Source organism: Drosophila suzukii, chromosome X (genome assembly GCF_043229965.1).
Source record: "Drosophila suzukii chromosome X, CBGP_Dsuzu_IsoJpt1.0, whole genome shotgun sequence".
NCBI lineage: Eukaryota > Metazoa > Arthropoda > Insecta > Diptera > Drosophilidae > Drosophila > Drosophila suzukii.
Window position 1 is genome coordinate 22,468,818 of NC_092084.1, and position 21,702 is coordinate 22,490,519.

At 37.5% G+C, this 21,702-nt stretch overlaps 4 protein-coding genes across 7 annotated transcripts in view; 2 read left to right on the top strand and 2 right to left on the bottom strand.

Annotated features, from left to right (window-relative positions):
* up (Troponin T, skeletal muscle) overlaps nt 1-21,702 on the top strand; it is a 324,715-nt gene that overhangs the window by 249,830 nt on the left and 53,183 nt on the right. The window contains exon 8 of one of the 2 annotated variants that reach the window (XM_070997385.1): nt 8,045-8,592. The exons of the other annotated variant lie outside the window; for it this stretch is intronic. Within the exon in view, the coding sequence (XP_070853486.1) occupies nt 8,045-8,149 (105 nt within the window). The 3' untranslated portion in view covers nt 8,150-8,592. Of the gene's footprint in view, nt 1-8,044; nt 8,593-21,702 lie in introns of those variants that run through there. 2 annotated transcript variants of the gene reach the window in all.
* On the top strand, nt 1,469-9,568 carry LOC108004666 (proteolipid protein 2). Its single transcript, XM_017067642.4, has 3 exons — nt 1,469-1,972; nt 8,514-8,681; nt 8,749-9,568. Exons 1-3 carry the CDS (start codon nt 1,805-1,807, stop codon nt 8,944-8,946), a joined length of 534 nt encoding a protein of 177 aa, XP_016923131.2. The 5' UTR covers nt 1,469-1,804; the 3' UTR covers nt 8,947-9,568.
* On the bottom strand, nt 9,364-20,411 carry Ant2 (Adenine nucleotide translocase 2). Its single transcript, XM_017067639.4, has 4 exons — nt 20,281-20,411; nt 11,193-11,529; nt 10,989-11,116; nt 9,364-10,287 (listed from the first exon to the last, which is right to left on the bottom strand). Exons 2-4 carry the CDS (start codon nt 11,511-11,513, stop codon nt 9,813-9,815), a joined length of 924 nt encoding a protein of 307 aa, XP_016923128.1. The 5' UTR covers nt 11,514-11,529; nt 20,281-20,411; the 3' UTR covers nt 9,364-9,812.
* sesB (stress-sensitive B) lies at nt 12,648-20,415 on the bottom strand. Of its 3 annotated transcripts, none has more exons than XM_017067641.4 (4): nt 20,281-20,415; nt 13,975-14,275; nt 13,775-13,902; nt 12,648-13,703 (listed from the first exon to the last, which is right to left on the bottom strand). In XM_017067641.4, exons 2-4 carry the CDS (start codon nt 14,269-14,271, stop codon nt 13,229-13,231), a joined length of 900 nt encoding a protein of 299 aa, XP_016923130.1. In that variant the 5' UTR covers nt 14,272-14,275; nt 20,281-20,415; the 3' UTR covers nt 12,648-13,228. The 3 variants fall into 3 exon arrangements, with proteins under 3 accessions (XP_016923130.1, XP_016923129.1, XP_065723726.1); XM_017067640.4 differs by lacking the exon at nt 20,281-20,415 and adding an exon at nt 17,811-17,966; XM_065867654.2 differs by lacking the exon at nt 20,281-20,415 and having other exon boundaries at nt 13,975-14,286.

A 21,702-nucleotide genomic window follows, 5' to 3' on the forward strand; every position in this document is an offset into this window, starting at 1 on the left:
AAAAAATTAATATTTTTGACCAAAATCTAAATCACAAAAAAAACCGATGTACCCCCTTATAAAAAATGCGAAAATGGGTCAAAAAATAAATGTTCCTTAAAGTGGTAGGGATCGATAGCATTCGTAGCGAGCTGCTCAGAACAGACGGTCTTTTAGCTGTACGCCTTGATTTGACTAAACTACGACGGAAAAACCACTAAAAAATGAATATTTTTGACCAAAATCTAAATAAAAAAAAAACCGATGTACCCACTTATAAAAAATGCGAAAATGGGTCAAAAAATAAATGTTCTTTAAAGTGATAGTGATTGATAGCATTCGTAGCAAGCTGCTCATTTAACCTAAGGACTGCTCTCTTCAAAAACGTTATTGACCCAAAAAAAGTATTCTAAGTACAAGAAAATCCTGATCTCAAGACATTATGATGGATCTGATTACTTAATAAAAAAATAATTACGTTATTTTATAATTTAAAAGTATATTTCTAACGTATGCAATAATATTATTTTGTTGTTCTATTTATCGATTGTTTTTGGAATACTTTATCCAGAGATCACTGTTCACGGCAGCCATAAAAGTAAAATCAGAACAATAAACCAGTTGCGAAAATCGAACAGTGGGCGTGAAAGAAACAGAGAGGGGTGAAAATCCAGCAAGCGAAACGGAAAGAGATAGCAATCGAGCTGGTTAGCTAGAGCAACAATTGCAGTGTATACTTAAACAAAAAATTTGCATTAAAAAAATTTAACAGTTTAAGGTTGTCAAATACCTTGAAAATATTTTTAATAAGTATGTGAAGTAACTAATTTTGATATAATTAAAATTTTTTAAATAAATATTTGTTCAATTTTAAATACTTTTTATCATATATTTTAAGAGACAATCAAATAATATCTATAGAATTTACAAGGTATTCAAAAAGTATAAGTAATTTGTATTTTATACCACATTTTTGATTTCTGCTCAACAAATATTTTTGTAATCCCCCACAACCAAATTCTAGATCCGCCACTGCAAATAAAATTACTCATCCGCAGCATTGGCTATAACTATGTTCAGTTTAATTAAATTTCTTTTAAATTCAACTGTTTTCAGAAAACAAATTTCCCAAAAACCTATTTCTGGCTTAGAGAAAAGGGTAAAATAAAAATAATAAATAACGTCAATTTTTTCTATGTAGGTTGAAGTTGGGACCAAAAAAGCGCCAACCTGTCCCACTGTGCAGTGTGCAAGAATCGGCGGCGCAGGCGCAACAAACTAGTTTGCCCCCTGGGGGGCGTTGGGTGGTGGGAGGTGGTTTTCTAGCAGGGGCGTCGTCAAAGGGCGCGCGCAACTAACTCACTAACTAACTAACCTGCTAACTGGCCTAGTGGGAGAGCGAGCGGGTGAGAGCGAGAGTGAGCGGGCGCAGCGCTCGGTTAACCGTTAGGCTGCAGCGGCGGCGGCGGCGGCGGCAAGTTCAGTTCGCAGTTCAGTCGACAAGCGACCGCCGTGGACAAAACAACGCCAACAAAGTCAGCGCAGCGCACGGATATATATGGCATAGCTATAGCCCCTACCACCAGATATACCTACACACTTAATATATTTTAAAATCAGAGGCGCGCGAGGGCGTCACACGTATTTATACACAGAGATATAGGTATAGATATACCCGCCGATCGACCAGTGAACAAGCGGTGGTTATTTTTTCGTCTTATTTTATTGTGACAATCGCGACAAGTGTTTAAATATAGTTGCCCAGCTAAAACTCCCCCGCCAGCAAGTAAACTAAAGAAAAAAAACAAAAAAAAACAGCAACAATATGGTCGAGACCGTGGTCAATATCGAGCGCACAACAACAACAACGACGAGCGGACCGCCCGGTGGGGCGAACCCGGCCGTCAGCGGCGATGGCGGCTTCTGGAGCGGCATCCGCCTCAACATCGACTATTTCCGCACCATTCCGGGCATTATCAAAATTGTCCAGTTCGTAAGTACAATCAGCTCCCGAATATTCCCAAAATGTTCTATACAGAAAGAAAAATTTTGGTATTATAATAGATTATTTTCCATATCATTGGGTAAACAATACAAACATTTTAATTTTAGTCTATATTTTGAAGACTTTCATTTCACCAGCAATGGGATTTGAACGTTAAATTTATTACGATCAAACCTTACATATTTAAATTTAAATATAGGTTTTTTAAAAATATTGCATATGATCCACATCCAAAAGGTTGTTCTCTGGAACAAAGCCAAATTTCCAAACGTTAAAGTGTGAATTAGATTATACTGTAATATATGTAACATAAATCATTTGGTTTTTTCAAAAATATGCGATACAACATTGTTTTTTTGAGTGTTTGTGACCTGTTTAATGTTTCACTGTTAAGAGCTCTAACATATTTCCTGTGTTGTAATATTATTTTTACAGAAGTTTTTTGTTTTTGAAAAATTACAAAATAGCTGATAAACATATACAAAATTTGCTTTGTTGTTATTTGAACGTTGAAGAACTTTAGAAAAGTTGAAAGACAAAATATAATACTCTATAGAATTGTTATCGTCATAAATTGAAGCGTTTTATCTACAGTTTGCGTTCCCCCACCATTCTTTATCGAGATATCTTGGAACTTAAGAAAGCCTAGGGTACCTCGATGTGTACTCAATTCTACAAATATATACCTATAAGTGTATATTTGCCACATACACATAGGGTAGGTATGTCAGGATCCTCATTAGACTTAAGGCGGATAAGATAGGGGTAGACAACTTGTGGGAACTGCAAACATGTGAGTCCAGGGACATGTGGTCAATTGGGCCCCTAGCATTGAACCCTTGTCTGCAGAATATCTAGACAGAAGTCAAAGCCAAAGACCGAATACTCCATTTGGCCTGGTATTTGGAACTTTGAATTTTCCCACAGCCGCACAATGGGCACAAATGAAATCGTGTGTGGGCGATGGATCAGTATTTACGCCAACACAAGATACTCGCAATCGCAACTGTGGTTTGGGTACGTTTGTATCTTACCTGCGTGTCAGGTGTAGAAAGTTTTGACTTAATGTAACCATCCTTAAAGGCCCCCACCCTAACTACAACTACCATTTAATCAAGGTCAAAGGATACGGGTGCCGACAACTGGTGGGGCGCACATAAAAAATGCATTATTAAGCGTTCGTCAGTTGTCACAGAAAATCAATACTGAATAAATAGGAGGGGGAAAGGGAGTGGGTGGTATGGGGGCATAATCGCTGATATGATTACCATCGCAATAAACTGTCGGTTATTAAGTGCTACTTATTGATTTTCTGTCCTGACAAGTTTCAAAGAGAGGTTAGCCGACAGCAACGAAGTTATTGGATATTCCTTACGTTCTTAAAAAGATTTCCTAAAAATCACACTGATCCGGCATAAACGATCCAACAACTTATCTCTTGCATGCATTGATGTCACCAAATGGCCTTTTTTTTGGTTTCCATTGTGGCTAGTCTGTCAAATGGGGGATATTTTGGTGGCAACTAATCTTATCGGCCACCTTTTAGCGATAGTCTGCTGATAGTCGTCTCAGCGCCAATATAAATATGTAAAAGTGCTTCACTTAACGTTGCCACAAAAACATGGCCACATACATATGTTAAAAAAAAATGCACCTGCATGGTTCCCAAATGCGAATCGAATGGTCTTAAACCTCTGAATTAATAATTCGATAATTGAACAATTTTCGAATTATCATCAACTTGAACTACTTAGCCATGAAAAGAGATTAGGTGGTTGTTTTTGAGTTAATATGGGAAAAAACAATGTAGCATTATAAAGATAATGCTCTGCACTGTACTATATTACATTAAAAAATTAAATAGTATCTTAAGTTTATTATTATATTGTTTAAAACAGTTAAAAAACTAATTATATGATTTCAAAGAACACTATACATTTTTAAGCAATTATATATGAGATGGTATCCTATAATATCTTGGGTAAATATTTTTTTTAACATTTTTAAAGCAATAAAACTGTTAGTTATACTGTAGTGGGCTAATCGACCGTGACTCACTTTTTTCCAAATTTGTGCTAGATGGAAAATTGGCTAATCGGCCGTTACTCATACGCCCCGTTATCCAAGCGAGGTGGGTGATAATGAGGCGACCACCTGTGCGATCGATGGGAAGGAGGGCATACTCGGTGGCCCAGCTATCGTAGTGATAAGGCAATCCATGCCTGACACCTGACCGTTGATTGCTAATTTGCCCAGGCCCATTACTCATCCGCCCCTTGGTCCCGAAACGAAAAACCACCAAAACCATCAAACTTTTAGGAGCTGCAAACTAATTTGTCGAATCCTATCGGCCCTATCTTATCGTACTGCCCTGGCAATTAGCATTTTGGACCCTGAATGGCCCCGACTTGCAAGTATATATGTACAATGTACATATATGTGTACGCAAACATATTTATGTATGCATTCCATGGCCAAGTGTGTGCTCTATATACACAGAAACACACACAAAAAATATATGCAAATCGGAAAGAGAACGATTTATTATTAAGTTTTGTTGGTCTTGGTCCCTGCCTTTGAGAACTTTTTATAATAGCGCAATTACGTAAGATATTTTGGAAGCTGCCGATCCGTATAGCAGACAACAATGTTTGGCATTATTGTCGTGGATTTTAATTTTAATGTTCTCGCCAAAAGCGGAAACTATGACACACATTCGGTGTCATTCAAGAAATTTTTACCACAAAATGCGGGGGCGGGATCGGAATGGGAAATGGAATCGGAATCGGGGATTCGACCGAGAAGTCGTTTTACACAGTGGCTGGTGTTTGTCGGTGGTTTGGAGAATGCGATCGATCGTTACGGCATTCATTTGTTGATGGTACAGCACGTTTCATAAACGTAAACCTTTTTTCACTGATAGCAGATCTTTAAGTAATAAAAAAACACATGGTGTCGATTTAGTATTAAAGCTTTTTAAACTATAAGTCGTCAATTAATTTTGAGACTTCTTAATATTGAATTAGAATTTTGAGACTTCTTAATATTGATTTAGAACTAACACGAGCAGAGTTTTCTAGGTTGTAGGAGTATATTATTTTTAAAATGCGTACCTTCAAGAAATAATCTTTCTGTGGAAAAAAGATTCCAATAATCATTAAGAACAATAATTTCTTTTTAAGATCAAATTTTAAATTTATTTTATTAACTATAATTGTTAAATTAAATATCATCATATTTAAAGTAAATAAAAACAGCAATGGATGAATAACATGTAACTAACTACTTTTTTTTATCGGTGTAGGCTATTGTTTTCCCATCCTTTCAACCACAACAGCTGCTAAAACTTTCCAAGTAATTGTGTCTAGCCTGTGAATCGTATCTCTGATATATATAAAATAGTATACAAAGAATTAAGGAGGAGTTAAGGAGTTGGTGTGTCGTAAGGCCCTATTGAAGAGAATTAAAAGCATTGCAGAAGAAATGCCAACTTTTGACCCCCAAGTCCAAGACCCAGTTCTGAACATAAAAGTTGAAGTCTCGTCTGATGAGGATGAAGATGATTACGATAATGATGTGATATTTATCTGTGATTCCAAGGATCCGGTGGCATATATAGATTTAACGCAGAGTGATTCAGAGAGTGATTCAGAATAAGATGGTAAAAATATTTGGTTCACTTACTTAGCTTAACTTGTATTGACTAAGTTCAGCGATTGGGTCACAATACGCTGATATTTTGCACGGGAACTCTTGTACGCTGTACATGTGCCGGCAGAGGCTGAGCAGAGCTATTCCCTATGCCCACTTAATGGGACCTCTACCGATCGCTGACTTAGTTACATGCGGTTAGGCTTACAGCTGAGAAACGCACTGTACCAAGTGCACAAAGTTATGCAAATACTTGTTTGTATATCGTGTGCTTGTGTACATTTTAGGTAATTGACGCTGACTAAGTGTACTGCGCTCTGAAAAGTGAGCTCATCTTTAAAGCTCCGTCTTGGCCCTGTTAATAGATTGCCAGCAAATGATATTTATTTGCTTTATATATTTATCCTACCATTACATTAACGTTTGTCATTTAGCAACTAATCTATCTTTCTGGCATAATCAATACTATCTTTAGTGATCATCAGAAAATATCAATGATGTATTAAAAATATACCTTATACAAATCAAGAACAGTATCAACCCGTATATAAGACCTTATATATAAACCACAAAAACCAAAACTATCAGGGGTGCCACAGAAATCATTTCAGCGCCAAGAAACTTACGCCAAATTGACAACCTGTTGTTTATGTGGCCCTCTCCAATTACAAGTATTACAAAATTTAGATGGAACTGAATTAATTCAGTAAGAAAATGTAATTATTTTGCAAGTAAAACTAGTCAAAAAGCTTTGAAAAAAATTCCAAGGACAAAATCAGTTCAAACATACAATACAAATATTTGGTAACAAAAAAGGCCGCTGTAACTTTATTGGTTTGGGCAATATCTTCTTAAAATTTTACAGGGAATTTTGTATTTATATATGTAGTAAAAACTTGAATGGATCTTGTTTTTTTCTGTGACGCCATTGAAACTTCCCAGACAGCAGACTAGGAACCCAGACCGTATAAACGGAGGTCAAGAACTAGATCCATTTCAGTGGCGTTTCGCGTCATTGATTGCGCTGAAAAAGTACATTATTATGTTGGGACCGTGATCGATATACTTTGATGCACTCGCTCTCTACGCACTATTTCATGCTCCACAAGGCAAATTGCTCGTTACCATATGTATAACGCTATACCGTATACCAAACTACAGTTTTTATTGGTATAAACTTTTGAAATCCTCGACCTCCGATCGTTGAGCATAAAATGCGTATTTCAACTAGATCTACAAATATTGTTTACAATATTGTTTACAATATTTGAGGAAAAAACCTTGTTTTTTAAGAAACCACCCCAATTATTCGTAATCAGGGGGCCAAAAAATTTTAAAATGATTTCAGTTCGGAAGTATCCACATTCAAGGCGACATAAACTATGTATAAAAGATCCGACCAGTTAACGCAGCATATATGTATATTTATATACAAATCTTTTGTCGTTAAATATACGTAGATGTATACACAAGTACATATAAAAAACCAACCATAAATTATTTTTTGAAAAGATAAAATTCATATTATTTTCAGACACATTTCTTTCTTTTATTTTTGAAAAATGACGCAAACTTGTTTATTGCAACAAAATCAGCATCTTGCGGGTCAAGAGCAAATTTAAAAATTTTAAAAAGCAAGAAGAAAAACTTCAAAAAATGTGGGAATGCAATCCAAGATCAACAAATTGCTGACAGTTCAATCAACCTTTGATTTGCTGCTGCTGTTAGTTAATTGTTTGTCAGATGGCAAAACACAAAAAAAAAACAAAGGAGACACCAGCAGAAGCAAAAGAAACAACAAGTTGCCATCAACAGGTCGCTTTTGGCCTGGCTACAACTTTCAGCTTTCACTTTTCGTGTACCTTTTGTTTTAGCCAAAACCAAATGCCGAAGTCGACTGCGCACCTGCTTGTTTTCGTTTTTTTGTTTTTTGTTTTGTTTTTATATTATTTATTTTTGTTTGTGTCACCAAAGGCTTATTGCCTTTTAATTGCCCAAAGAACCACGTCACCTAAGTTTTAGTAGAAGAAGAATGTGTGTCATCACCGCCTGTCATCCAGTGTTGAGTTTTCAGGGTACTTAACATACCAAAGTACCCTGCGAAATTGCTTGAATTTCGATAAGGTTCTCAAACAAACTTAGAAATAAATATGTATTTTCAAAAGTTTAATATACATAGAATTTTTGAGATATTACAAATAGTACTTAAATTATAAACTAGAATACTAAGTATATTATCTCTGAACTGAAATATCTTTTTAAAATATTATTTTTGGATTGTAAATTTTTTTTATTTTATGTTATTAGGTAAATTTGTTGCTTTGAAATTTTAAAAAAATCTAGTTAAAACAATACATTTATAATACTTGGAAAAAATCTACTGAATTCACCGCTTAATAAGATGGAAAACAACCTTCGTTACTCAGCACAGCCATTTCATTCATGGTGTGCATTCAATTAAAGGTGACATCACGACATGCTCCCTCCAGATTCCGAATCAAAACATGGCCTTGAAGAGGCGCCCGTCAATTGGAGATCACGATCTGAGTGATCATTGAGCAAAAGTAAAAATTATTAACCGTTTTTAGCTAAGTAAGACTGCCATTTGTAACATAAGAACATATTTTAAATAAATGTTTATACAATAAATTGTAGAACCTCACCATCATAGAATTTTTACATTTCTTACAACTTCATATTTTTAATATTCCATTAAGAATTATGTATGAACATATACTTTTAACAAACTTTATCTATTTATCAAAGATCAAGTGGGAACAATTTTATAAAAAAAAAATTAAACCTTTAAACTATTAGAAGCTGGGTTCTATTATCACCTTTTACTTATGAATGTTTCCAATCCCTTCCAAATTCGCAGGTGCTGGGCATTATCTGCATGGCTCTGGCGGCCCCTCCCATTTACTCAGCCACCTCTTTCTTCATGTTCGTAATCGTAATATCATTTATCCACACCATTCTACTCATCGCCGCTTACTTCCTGGGCATTCGGGAGGCCAGCAACGTAGCTGTCAACTGGATATTCTCGGTGAGTATGGAATCAAGGAATAGGACTATCGGGATTACTAACCGAACTCCATCTCTATACCAAACAGGAACTGATCACCACCGCCGTGCTTACTCTACTGTACTTCATCGGTTTTATCGTTCAACTGGCCAGATGGTCGGACTCTACAGAAAAGGGTGCCGGTTCTAACACTGCCGCCGGAGTCTTTGGTCTCTTCAATTTCCTTGCCTACGGGGCGGGCACTTACTTCCTGTTCCTCGCCCACAGATCCGGAGCCACACACTAAGTCCACCAACACTCAATGCTGGATCTAAGCGTAGTTTAATTTCTAATTGTTTACAAATTAAGTGCAGTTCGCGTCTATGTAATTTCGCCTCTTTTTTTTTTTGACCAACATATTTTGGTCTTACATTGTTAATTTATGCGATGACATATACAAAAAACGACACAGCACGTGTAGTCAGCTCAATGGAAAGTAAAGCCTTTCTCGACTTGATGTGTTTTTAATGTTACTTTAAATGTCTAACTAACGTTTAAGCTAAAACCCACCCGCACACGAACACATCTGCGAAAACGAGTAGGGTGGGAAGCCCCAAAGAAACTGAATTCTTTTCAAAATACACACAATCTTTCAGGTCTTACATAGAATGTTTTTTCTACGACTTTTTTAAAACACACTTTGTTTTTAATTTTTTTTAAACAAAATATGCAAAGATTAAAACCATTATGATTAAATAAATGTTGTTAAAGTCAAGAACAAAATAAATACTACATTTTCTATGGTTTTGAAAGCTTAACATCTTTAGGACCTTTGTGAAAGGCGGCCCACCCTAGTCAAAACACACATGCACCAAAAAACAAGAGAGCAACACAGATTAAAGTTCAATAAATTATTTGTATTTTCTCAACCACTGCCGAAGAACACAACTGAGATGAGGGGCAGCCATCCGGCCATCCTGCCACCGATCAAATAGTTAATTTATTGGGCTCTATTGGGGCCCCCGGGGTCCAAGTCCTCCTCCGTGAAGTGATGAAATCGGTGTGCTGACGGTGGGATGATCTGCAGGTGCGGCGCCATCGTGGTGTGCTATTGGGTGGGGTGCTGCTATATGGTGGCCGAATGGGCTCACCACAAACGGCCGGACATCGGGGCTAAAAGTACTTCTTCATCTCGTCGTAGATCGCGAGAACCAAGGCGCCGCCCGTGCCGCGGATGATGTTCGATAGGGCGCCCTTGAAGAAGGCGCCGGTGCCCTCCTGCTTGGCAATCACCATCCAGCAGTGGGCCGTGTTCTTGTAGATCATCTCGGACTTCTTCAGGCCCGACTGCATCATCATTCGACGACGCACCGTATCGAAGGGATAGGACGCAATACCGGCCACGGTGGTGACCACCTGAGCAATGGCCCAGCTCACGTAGAAGGGTGTGCTCTTGGGATTCGGCAAGAAGTCGCGACACGTGTCGTAGAATCCAAAGTAGGCCGCTCGGTAGATGATGATGCCCTGCACCGATACTACGAAGCCGCGGTACAGGCCGATGGGGCCGTCACTTTTTATCACCTTCATTAGGCAGTCGATCAGGCCGTTGAACTCCCGACTACCGCCCTTGCCCACGTCGGCGGCCAAGCTGTGGGGAAAAGATAGGGATATTATCAAAAAATGGTATAATATAAGATATAGCAGGTCAAGCTGTTTAAAAAAGATAGGCATATTAACAAAAAAAATGGGTTTCTATTAGATATAGCATGCAATGCGGGTCAAACCACAGGGATATAAAAAAGGTTCCCGTTTAATAACAAATCGTTTTTAATATAAAATTAGAATTATTTGGTAATTTTATAGAGATGAATCCAAAAATGTAGCCCAACGATTTTAGGAATATTAAAATGGTTCCAGTTTAAAAAAAAGTTAAAGAATTAGGATTATTTGTATAAATAGAGAAACATCCAAAAACTATTTTCTTCAACGATTTTGTATCTTAGAAAGTTAGAAAAAATATTGGTATTTTAAAGTAATCTTTAAATAATTAAAATTGTATACATATAAAGTAAAGTAATTATAAGAGAAAACTCGAAAAATAATGAAAAACCTATGTTATGTGGCTACCAATCCACACTATTTACAGTTTACATTACGGTATCCAGATAAAAATGCTATTAGGGGTTATATTATATAGGAATGTTGATAAGGTCCCATGTAAAAAAGAGTAATTAATATACAGGCTGATTTATCAGTTAAACATTTATGAAAAGTAACCTCGCTTTGGTTTCCATTTAAAGGTTAAAGTAAATCAACCTAATGTACTAGAAGGTAGAAATCCTAACTCACCGGGTTCGGGCAAAGTCCAGGGGATAAACGAAGCATAGAGATGTGGCACCTGCTGCACCGCCGGAGGCCAAGTTACCTGCAAAGTGGCGCCAAAACTGCTTGTGCTTGTCCACGCCGCCGAGGAAGACCTGTATTAAGATTATGATATTAAGTGTGTACACATATGTATATTAAGATTATCTATAGAATCCAAAGTAAACCAACCGATTTGTACACATCCTTGAAGGCAAAGTTGAGGGCCTGCGTGGGAAAGTATCGGATCACGTTGGCCAAGTTGCCGCGCCAGAAGGACGAGAATCCCTGCTCCTTGGGAATGCGCACGAAGCAATCGACTATGCCCTTGTATCGCTGATCCGCCGCGATCTGCTTGGAGACCTCCTGCACCTGCAGGATGAGCTTCACCCGCTCGATGGGCGCCACCGCCGTCTTGGCAATCGCCGCCGAAACGCCACCCATCATAAAGTCCATGAGGAAGGACTTGAGGTCGCCCTTTCCATGTCCGCCGCCACCGCCTTCGTCACCCATGTTGGATTATTGTTTGCTTGATTTTAAAACGATTCCGATTAGCATCAACGATTGGTAAAAAGAATAAAAACCGACTTTCACTTTTTGCAACTTAAAATTTTGAATTAACAACGAACGAGATCTGAACTGATGTAGGCTATCAAAAGTTATGAGCCCGTTCGAGTAGTTGACGAGCGATTGGATTGGCTTGGCCAACTTGGATCTGCAATTTTAAACTTCCCCTCGTAACAAAAATAAAAAGAAACCGGGAATCCCAGGAGCACATACCCTCGATAAATAACATAAAATTAATTAATTAAATAATATTAATTAATACGGTACTTTTTAGAATTAAACACAATATAAACAACCTCCTCCTGGCCTAAGGCCCACTAGCTATAGCAGCTGGTATAACATTTTCTCAAACCATGATATAAATTTAAAATAAAAAAACATTCAATTCAATAAATAGCTAAATAAATTTTAAACACACAAATAGAAAAATAAAAAGATATATAAACTTATAATAAATAGATAAATAAATAAATAAATACATAAATAAGTATATAAAGAAATAAGTAAATAAATATATAAAGAAATAAGTAAATAAATATATAAAGAAATAAGTAAATAAATATATAAAGAAATAAGTAAATAAATATACAAAGAAATAAGTAAATAAATAGAGAAATAATTAATTAAATAAATAAATAAAAAGATAAATAAATAAAGATATAAATAAATAAAAAGATAAATAAATAAAAAGATAAATTAATAAATATATATTTAAATAAAAAGATAAATAAATAAGTAAAAAGATAAATAAATAAATAAATGTATAATAAACTAATAGATTCCTAATAAATTATGCTTCCAATTGGCACAAGTATTTGAACAAGAAATTTATTAAAATGATACTTTAACAAATATCGTTGCATTTTCTAAAACGAAAAATCATGTATCGGTACCACCCTTTTCTTTATTTTATGAGGTGAACTTTTAGGCTCGCCCAATGACGCTCTAAAACATCCAACCCATTTTACTTTCCGTTCTGAAATCAATAGGTTAAATAACTGCATAGAAACACAAAGTATGCTACTGTAATTTGTAAAAATTCAAATGCATATCTGCATAAAGAAAAACACAAGATTGTACTATTTTTATCAATTTTTATATATTTTTAAACCAACCGAAGTTGAGTTTGTTTGTCGTGCCGGATGTTAAAGAATCTACAGGTCTTCGATCGATTCTTTACACCCTATCGATAACACTGATTTGGCTGGGGAGATGTGGCGCGACCCAGCAACATGAAATGGTACATAGTAAATAGCCTAACCCAAACTTAACAATACTAATCAATAATATCGTCGCTATGTTCGTTCGTCTTTCAGTGTAGTGGGTTTCTCTCATGAGCCGAGTCGGATCCTCTTCTCCTAGCATTGCTGTTGTATTGTTGTTCTATTGACTCTGGCCATCGTTCCGTAAATTAATTTCCCAGTTATTATATATAATATAATCATTATAATTATATCAGAGGGGGAGGGGTGGAAGGGTTGTTATTGCTTGCCGTTGTTCTTGGTAAGAGGTGTTGGTTGCAGATCAAACTTTGCTGTTGCTGTTGCAGTTTTAGCTTTTCTCTTTCAGTTATCTAACATAATTAGCTGGTAGTGTTTAGTTTTGTTGTTGTTGTTGTATGTTGTTGTATTTTGCTTGTTTGAATAATTTAATAATTTAATTTACAAGAACTTCTTGATCTCATCGTACAACACAAGCACGAAAGCGCCGCCAGTGCCTCTGAGAACGTTGGAGAAGGCGCCCTTGAAGAAGGCACCGGTACCCTCCTGCTTGGCGATGGTGCCCCAGCAGTGCAGTGTGTTCTTGTAGATGATCTCGGTGGCCTTGCGACCCGACTGCATCATCATGCGACGACGCACGGTATCGAAGGGATAGGACACGATGCCAGCGACGGTTGTCACAGCCTGGGCGATGGCCCAGCTGATGTAGATGGGTGTGTTCTTGGGGTCGGGCAGCATGCCGCGAGCGGTATCGTAGAAGCCGAAGTAGGCGGCACGGTAGATGATGATGCCCTGGACAGACACACCGAAGCCGCGGTACAGACCAACGAGGCCGTCGCTCTTGAAGATCTTGGTCAAGCAGTTGCCCAGACCGGTGAATTCGCGAGCACCTCCCTTGCCGGTATCAGCAGCCAAGCTATAATTTTAAGATTAAAATGGTATTGTTAATATCTGAGAACATAGTTTTTGTTCAGTATCCAAACTTACCGAGTACGGGCAAAGTCCAAGGGGTAGACAAAGCACAGAGAGGTAGCACCAGCGGCACCACCGGAGGCCAAGTTGCCGGCGAAGTAGCGCCAGAACTGGGTGTTCTTGTCAACACCTCCCAGGAAGACCTACGTTATATGACGAGCCACATACGTTACATTTGAGTTCCAATTTTAAATGGCAGTCCCATGACGACTCACCTGCTTGTACTTGTCCTTGAAGGCAAAGTTCAGAGCCTGGGTCGGGAAGTATCTGATGACGTTGGCCAAGTTACCGCGCCAGAACGACGAGAATCCCTGTTCCTTTGGAATGCGGATAAAGCAATCAACCATGCCCTTGTACTGCTTGTCGGGGCTGATTTGTTTCGAGATGTGCTGAACCTGCAGGAGCAGTTTCACACGCTCAATGGGGGCGACGGCAGTCTTGGAGACGGCTGCGGAGATACCTCCGGCAGCGAAATCCTTGACGAATCCAACAGCATCAAAATCCTTGCCCATTTTGCTGTAAACACAATTGCGCAATTGCCCGAAACTCGGATTAATCTCCTTTTTGTCTCAATTAGCCATCGTTGGATGATACCCCGCGCATATTGATGATTACCGATTGATGGATACACTTCTGTGATGTTATATGGTATGGATGATATCCCAATTTCATGCAGGTGGTGATGGTGCTTGATATACGAATGGGGAGGCACCCCATGCGTTGCATAATGTTACGTTTTACGTTTTACGATATAATACGTTTGTATGGTAGATGTACGATTCACTTTCTTTACACAGGTGCAGAGGGCACAATAGAAGAATAGCCCAAAGCCAAATGAAAATGTAAAAATGGTCAATGTTCTAAAATAATAATTGATGGGGGGTATACACAAACCGAAACCGAAAGACATGCACTTTTTTCTTTTGTTTTTTTGGATAAGCACTAAGGGGTTTAACAAAGGTTGTGGGGGTAAGATAAAATGTTTAAGCGACAAATGAAAACGCGTAAATGGTAAAACATGCAGTATATGTGTATATAATGTGTTAGTACAGAATACATATTATAACTTAAGTTTAAAGGTGGTTAATAATTGATGATACATATATGGGGAGCTCAGCATTTTCGTTACAACAAATAAGCGATTGTATTGGTATGGGTGTTGCCAGTCGCCGGTAAAACAGGTTTTGGTGCAAAAAATAAAGGGGGTTATAAAAATTATTGGTCGGTTGTTGCCACGTGGTTTGAATTGAGCTAAATAAGTGAATATTGTAGAAAAATCGAATTGAGTTCTAACCAGTTTTCAGCCAGAAACTAAAGAGTTGAGTTGAAGATACATACAGTTTGTCAAATAATTCTTTGCAAAAGGAAAAATGTCATTAAAATTCATTTTAAAGTTGTATTTTTATTAACAAGAACAGGACTTATTTAATTTTTTCTTTTATATTATGGTTAAGGTGCTTAATATCTACAACTATGAATAAAAAACAGAACATATTTCAGCATGAAACTTAGGAAAAAACAACAAAAACAAAAATTCAGAACATAATCAGTTGTCAATTAATTCTTTGCAAAATGTAAACAGTAGCTAAAGAAAGACACAAAACAAAGTAACGGTAACTAAATTTCGAGAAAAATGAACACGTTCGTTTTTGTTATGTTCTTATCTCCCATGATCATTACGAATTCACTATTAACAAGTGCACAAGTGATCCTAATCCGCTGTTTAAACAATGCCTGGCAAAAGAGTTGATGAAAACCTTATTCAATTAGTTTATTACAACTATTACAATAATAAAACGGCAAAGGAATTATCAACTATGTTTGATATTAAACTAAGGACAATTTACAACATAATTAATCGAGCGGAAAAACAAAACCGTCTGCATTTAAACAATTCTCCAGGCAGGCCACCAAAGCTTACCAGACGAGACCATTCAAAAATTTTGAAAAATATTAATAATAACCCGCAAACTACACTTAGGCAGTTGGCTCTGGACTTAAAAAATGATTGCAACAAAACAGTGAGCCACGAGACCATCAGAAAAGTTCTCAACACACACAAATACTCTTCCCACGTAGCCAGAAAGAAACCTTTGCTTTCTGCTATTAACATTGATAGGCGGCTAAAATTTTCTATTGCCAATGCTAACAGGCCGGCGGAGTACTGGAATGACGTGATTTTTTGTGATGAGACCAAAATAATGTTGTACTATCATGATGGACCCAGCAAGGTTTGGAGAAAGCCCAACACAGCCTTAAAACAGAAGAATATCATACCAACAGTGAAGTTTGGAAAGCTATCCGTAATGGTTTGGGGATGTATTTCATCCAAGGGCGTCGGAGAACTCCGAATTTTTAACGACATTATGACCAAAGAATTTTATTTGGATATTTTGAAAAAAGAATTGACCAAAAGCGTCGTTGATTTTGGCTTCATTAACCCTCAAAACCCAAATAAGCTTCAGTACAAGCTTTATCAAGACAACGACCCCAAGCACAAATCGTGGATTTGTAGGAACTGGCTGCTGTATAACTGCAGCAAAGTAATTGACACTCCTGCCCAGAGTCCTGACTTGAACCCAATCGAAAACTTGTGGGCTTTATTAAAGAAGAAGGTGGCTAAACGCGGTCCGACCAATAAAAATGCTTTGATCAAAGCGATCCATGAGGAATGGAAGAAAATACCTGAGTATTATGACTTAAATCAACTTATTCAATCTATGCCTCGTCGCCTGAATGCTGTCTTGGATGCCAAAGGACACCACACTAAATATTAGAAAAATAACGGTTATATTTTATATGATTTCGTTTCGAATTTAACCAATGCTTACATTTTGCAAAGAATTAATTGACAACTGATTATGTTCTGAATTTTTGTTTTTGTTGTTTTTTCCTAAGTTTCATGCTAAAATATGTTCTGTTTTTTATTCATAGTTGTAGATATTAAGCACCTTAACCATAATATAAAAGAAAAAATTAAATAAATCCTATTCTTGCTAATAAAAATACAACTTTAAAATGAATTTTAATGACATTTTCCCTTTTGCAAAGAATTATTTGACAAACTGTATGTAACTTTGCGGTTGGGGAAAAAGTATTACGTGGCATACAATGCTTATCCAATTTATTTGAACTAGAATGGCATACTTTATTTGCAGTTCTAGTTAAATAAAACAGCCTTTTACTGGTTTTCATTGAGTAATGTTTGGGATTGCATAATTGCCACACCGCAAGAAAAGAAAAAAGAATAGAATAGAACAGAAGAAAAAGTTCAATGGAAAAAGCCAGTATATATGGGCTTTTGTGTGGGTGTGAGCAAGATGGCTATAGGGGCCACACTTTTTTGGCAGCTGGCATTCGCCATTGAAGCGTGTTTCGGTTTTTCGTTAATTTTAGACTTTCAAGAGCAGCAGGGGCACTGCTGCTGCTGCTCTTCTTTAGCCGTGTGTTTCAATAAAATTCAGCGAAATTAAATTAGCATTTCATTGACACAATGGGTTTTATGTAACCACACTTGGCCAAGGCAAAGGCAAAGAGAGCTTTGTTTCTCTTTCGCCTTTTGCGGTTCGGCTATTCTCTTCCAAACAACCGTTATCTAATCGGGTTAAACTTTTGATTTGATTGACGAAGACTGGAAGAGAGCGAAGCTTTTCTTGTGTGCTAAAAGAGAGAGATACGAGAACTCGTGATGTAATAGCCTCAGCTGGAAAAATTCTACAGTTGCACGTGGAAAGCTTCCACCGAAGGCCGAGTAGTATCCTCCACACAATCCAGGGTTAAGTTTATTCTTTATTCATTGTTATTGATTGCATAAGACCGAAGAAATAAGCACCGCACACCAGAAAAAAATTGTTAATGATTCAAGTTCAACTCTCATTGCTTTTACATAACCAGGCAGGTTGCGATTAAAAAAAAAAAAGAAAAAAGAATCACACACGCGTTTAACTGGGCTTTTGTTCTTTAATGCTATATGATGATGATGATGATGAATGCACTTGTATCGTTTGCATTCAACTCGATAATTGATTTCCAATTTGTTTGCCATACGTACTATTTGTATGTGTTTTATATCACAGCACAAAACCGAAAAAAAATTATCCTTATTCCCTTGGAAGTCAGAAGAGTCTGAATCTGAACCGGACGGCAACTGAATTGCTTGTGAAAGTTCCGTTCGCCGAAATCAGCCAGCTAGCCTGCGCTGCCTGCGTCGGCAGCGGCAGCGGCGGCGACGGTCGTCGTCAAGTTCAGCAACAGATGAGCGAGGAGAGGGAGAGCGAGCAGGAGAGAGAGAAATGTGCGAAATGCTGAGAGGAGAGTTTCAACTAGCGGTTGGCAACAGCACGTGTGCAAGCGAGAGAGGGAGATATGGTGGGCGGTGGGAAGGGGAGGCGGCTAGCAAAGAGCGAGAGATCGCCGCTTATCAGTGCTAAGAATTCGAATTCAATGCCGTTCGTTGCATAAGAGGAAGTGTTGTACTAGCACCACAATTTGTACTCATTAGCAAACACTTTTTGTTTCGTTTTGCCATGCCCAAAAATGCATATATGGCCAATTGTTTTTCATTTACCCCTTTCGAGGTTTTCGGCGGCGCTTTCTAAATGCTTGCCAAAAAAAAGAAAAGGAAAGAAAAAGAAACGCACAACATTTTACACTTGGCAAAGAGCCGACAAGTCAGCTGCGTAGCAGACAGAGTTGACAAGTTAGCTAGTTTTTTTATAGCCAGAATTTCAAAAGAAGAAGTTAATTTAGTCCATTGTGTTCTAAATTCACATACATAACAAGTATATTTATAGGACAATATTAAGAAACTAAATAAAAACAAATCGAATCAAATTTAGTTGATTAATGTGAGAAACATGATTTGACTTTACTAAGCTTAATTGGCTTTTGTATAGAAAACCTATAAATTAAGCCAGAACTCCCAAAAATGAACAACTAAAAGTAATTTAGTTGTTTCATTTATTTTTCAACAATATATATTGTTTAGCTATTTTTAACATTTGGCTTCATTGCAAAATGTAGTCAACACTGTTAGCATGTGACTTGGCTTTCTGACGTCCGCTTGCCGCTCTCTCGCTCGCTCTCCGTCTCTTTCGCGCACGCGGAAGGGCGGCAGCTCGAAAAAAAAGTGCGTGAAGCGATTAGATAAACACCGCTGCTAATACAGTTATTTATATAACTGTCTGCGACGCTTTTTCAAGGTCCCGTTATCGCAAAAGTAATTACATAAAAAACAAAAGAGAGCGCACGCTGGGAGAGAGCAAGCGAAGATAGCGATAAAAATTGCAGTTGCTGCAAAAAAAATGCCAAGCTTATCTTTTCGCTCAGTGTGGGAATTGGATTTGCAAGACTAAACAAAAAGAAGGGTGTGGAATAAACAGGCGGCTTGAAAATTTCCGCCCAGCCAGCGGGAAATGTGATGCGATTCGCGAGGGAGATGTAATAATAAACACTAATCTCTAATCAGTGCAAAATGGCGCTAAGAGGCCACACAAAGGGGCAAAATAAACATAAATCACATGAATACTAGACTTAGTTTAACGATTGACGTCACGAGGGGTTAAGAGTGTAGGGGAAAGAGATCTGCGAAAACTGGGGAAACCCGTTTTTTGCAAGAACTTTTTACTATTACCGTCTAAAGGTAGAAAGAAAGCAGGTCAGAAAAGAAAGGGAGGAGAAAAGAGAGATGGTTACATTTTCTCTTAAGAAACGGCACACTTACTCATTCTCTCGCACACACACAGCTAAGCACTTGCACGCGCAGCTGGTGTCTGGCATGGGAGTGAGCGAGAGGGCGCTAGTGGCACATGGAATTTATTCGCCAAAGTGTGTGTGTGAGAGTGGGCTGTAGAACAATCAATTGCCACACTTTCCACTAATAAATCGCCTGCATTTGCTCTATTTTCTACCATAGATATGCAAATGCAGGCACATTTCACTCAGCAGCAGTGCAATAATCGTTGAAAAAAAAACACAAAAAGCTGATGTGCAAATTTCTCATGCCGACGAACCGGCCTGCCAACTCGTTGCCAATTGCATAAGTTGGCAGTTCCAGCGTGGTTGCAAAAAAAAAGGCAGAAAAACTGGGCAAAATGATCCAGCGTGGCTTTAATTTTCTCATTTGGGCTTTTAATTTGTGCCATAGATCAAAGATCAAGAACTTATCAAGTTCGCTAAAACGCCCAGTTTATTACGTGTTTCTTTCAAGGGAAACTCAGTTTCGGCACAATTAATTCTCGCCTTGGTTATGTAAGCACTTTTCGGCTTTTTCAAACCCCATTTTGGGAGTTATTTTCGGTGCAGTCGAACCTGAGCGGCTCGTCCTACATAGACAATTAGTTAAACCACCACCGACACAATAAAAAAATTAGCACATTACATAACTACAGAATCTAGCGCAAGGTGACGTGAAAAAAAAATCAATGGCAATTTACGGGGTTCACCATGCACTTGTTCGCCGCCTTCTTGTTTTAATCAAAAAGGCCGTGGAAAGATGATAGGAATAGAAAATAGCACAATACCTTCAGTTGATAACTTCTCACAAAAGTCACAGAATAAAAACTTCTTTTGCAGAACCAGACGAAGCCGCGTGCTCACTTGGCGAATGAAAATTCGTGAAGTGCTGGCTGGGGATGGCTGGAGATGGCGGATGCGAATTTAAAAATATTTCATATCGTTAATATAAAACATAAAAATAAAAATAAATTGGGGTGACCACCAGGTCGCGACTATCGGTTCGGCACATCCCTAAAATCCCTTTTAAATAAAGTATCGTCTATCGATATCAGCAAACGTAAGTGCCAGAAAACGTAAGATAAGTGTCAGTAAAAGAGGAAGATAGCACCAAAGAAAGAGTCAGTAAAAGAGGGAGACAAAAAATCACTCTTTCCTCAAGTTAGGGACTTAAAACATAGATCGAAATATCAATATATCGATATTTTTTGAATTAATATCCGATTTTATAAAAATATTCCATATCGATAATTGAATAAAAATAAAAATAAATTGGGGTGACCAGTTCGCGACCATGGACTCGGCACATCTCTAAAAGTTTCCCGGAAATGTTAAATGCAACCGTGTTTTAACAGTGCACAGTGGGCTAGAAAGTTAATTGTTTAACCACAAATTGTTAATTTCTTTAGCATACTTTCGAACAAAATGGAACCGTTCAACAAACTAAAACCAAACAGAATTGGATTTTTATACGGTATAAACCATTGTCGGTAAAATTTACCGTTTGAAAATATACGTCGTTCAAGATTTATTATCAGCTGCTAAAAGTTCCAACTTTCTGTGTCTGCCGTAAAATGTAAATGCTGTATAAATGTAAATGTAAAGTACTAACTTCTAAAAAATGTTTATGAAGAATCCTGAACAGCAATAACATAATCTTTGTCTTTTAGATTTTATTTTCATATTTTATGATATAATTCATGAAATTTCATCTTAAAAAGTATGCAAAAATAAACTAAGCGCCTGAGAATAAATTAGCTTAATATTTTATAAGGCGAACGCCATACATTGATTATTTAATTTTCCTTAAAAGAAACGTATTTTTGGCCAAAACACGAATTGGCTGGACAAGTGTGCACTGTTAGAAAATGTTTCATCATAACATTCCTTTTAAAAGAAAAGCGTACTCTAGTTATCGATAACCAAAATATAAAAATAAATTGTGGTGACCAGGCTGCGACTATCGGTAAATGGCACATCACTAATGTTAAACTTAAAATAAATGGATCGTGTCCTTGCTAACTACTTAGCCGCGTCACAAACCACCTTTTTGGTAGGACCGTTTATTAAACAACGTTGGTATATTCAAGTATATACCGACAACATTCCACAGCTTGGCAGAACGGTCTCATCAAAAATGTAAGAGGGTGTCATCGCTAGCTTAGCAGTGTCACCCACCGTAGTTTTTGGTGGGATCATTTACCGGACAC

Excerpts from the sequence above, each read along its gene's own strand:
- LOC108004666 (XM_017067642.4), top strand. The coding sequence starts at position 1,805 with ATGGTCGAGACCGTGGTCAATATCGAGCGCACAACAACAACAACGACG. Across the intron at positions 1,973-8,513 it reads TTATCAAAATTGTCCAGTTC|GTGCTGGGCATTATCTGCAT; the intron begins GTAAGTACAATC and ends CCAAATTCGCAG. Across the intron at positions 8,682-8,748 it reads CTGTCAACTGGATATTCTCG|GAACTGATCACCACCGCCGT; the intron begins GTGAGTATGGAA and ends TATACCAAACAG.
- Ant2 (XM_017067639.4), bottom strand. The coding sequence starts at position 11,513 with ATGGGTGACGAAGGCGGTGGCGGCGGACATGGAAAGGGCGACCTCAAG. Across the intron at positions 11,117-11,192 it reads TCAAGGATGTGTACAAATCG|GTCTTCCTCGGCGGCGTGGA; the intron begins GTTGGTTTACTT and ends ATCTTAATACAG. Across the intron at positions 10,288-10,988 it reads CTGGACTTTGCCCGAACCCG|CTTGGCCGCCGACGTGGGCA; the intron begins GTGAGTTAGGAT and ends TTTTCCCCACAG.
- sesB (XM_017067641.4), bottom strand. The coding sequence starts at position 14,271 with ATGGGCAAGGATTTTGATGCTGTTGGATTCGTCAAGGATTTCGCTGCC. Across the intron at positions 13,903-13,974 it reads TCAAGGACAAGTACAAGCAG|GTCTTCCTGGGAGGTGTTGA; the intron begins GTGAGTCGTCAT and ends CATATAACGTAG. Across the intron at positions 13,704-13,774 it reads TTGGACTTTGCCCGTACTCG|CTTGGCTGCTGATACCGGCA; the intron begins GTAAGTTTGGAT and ends TTAAAATTATAG.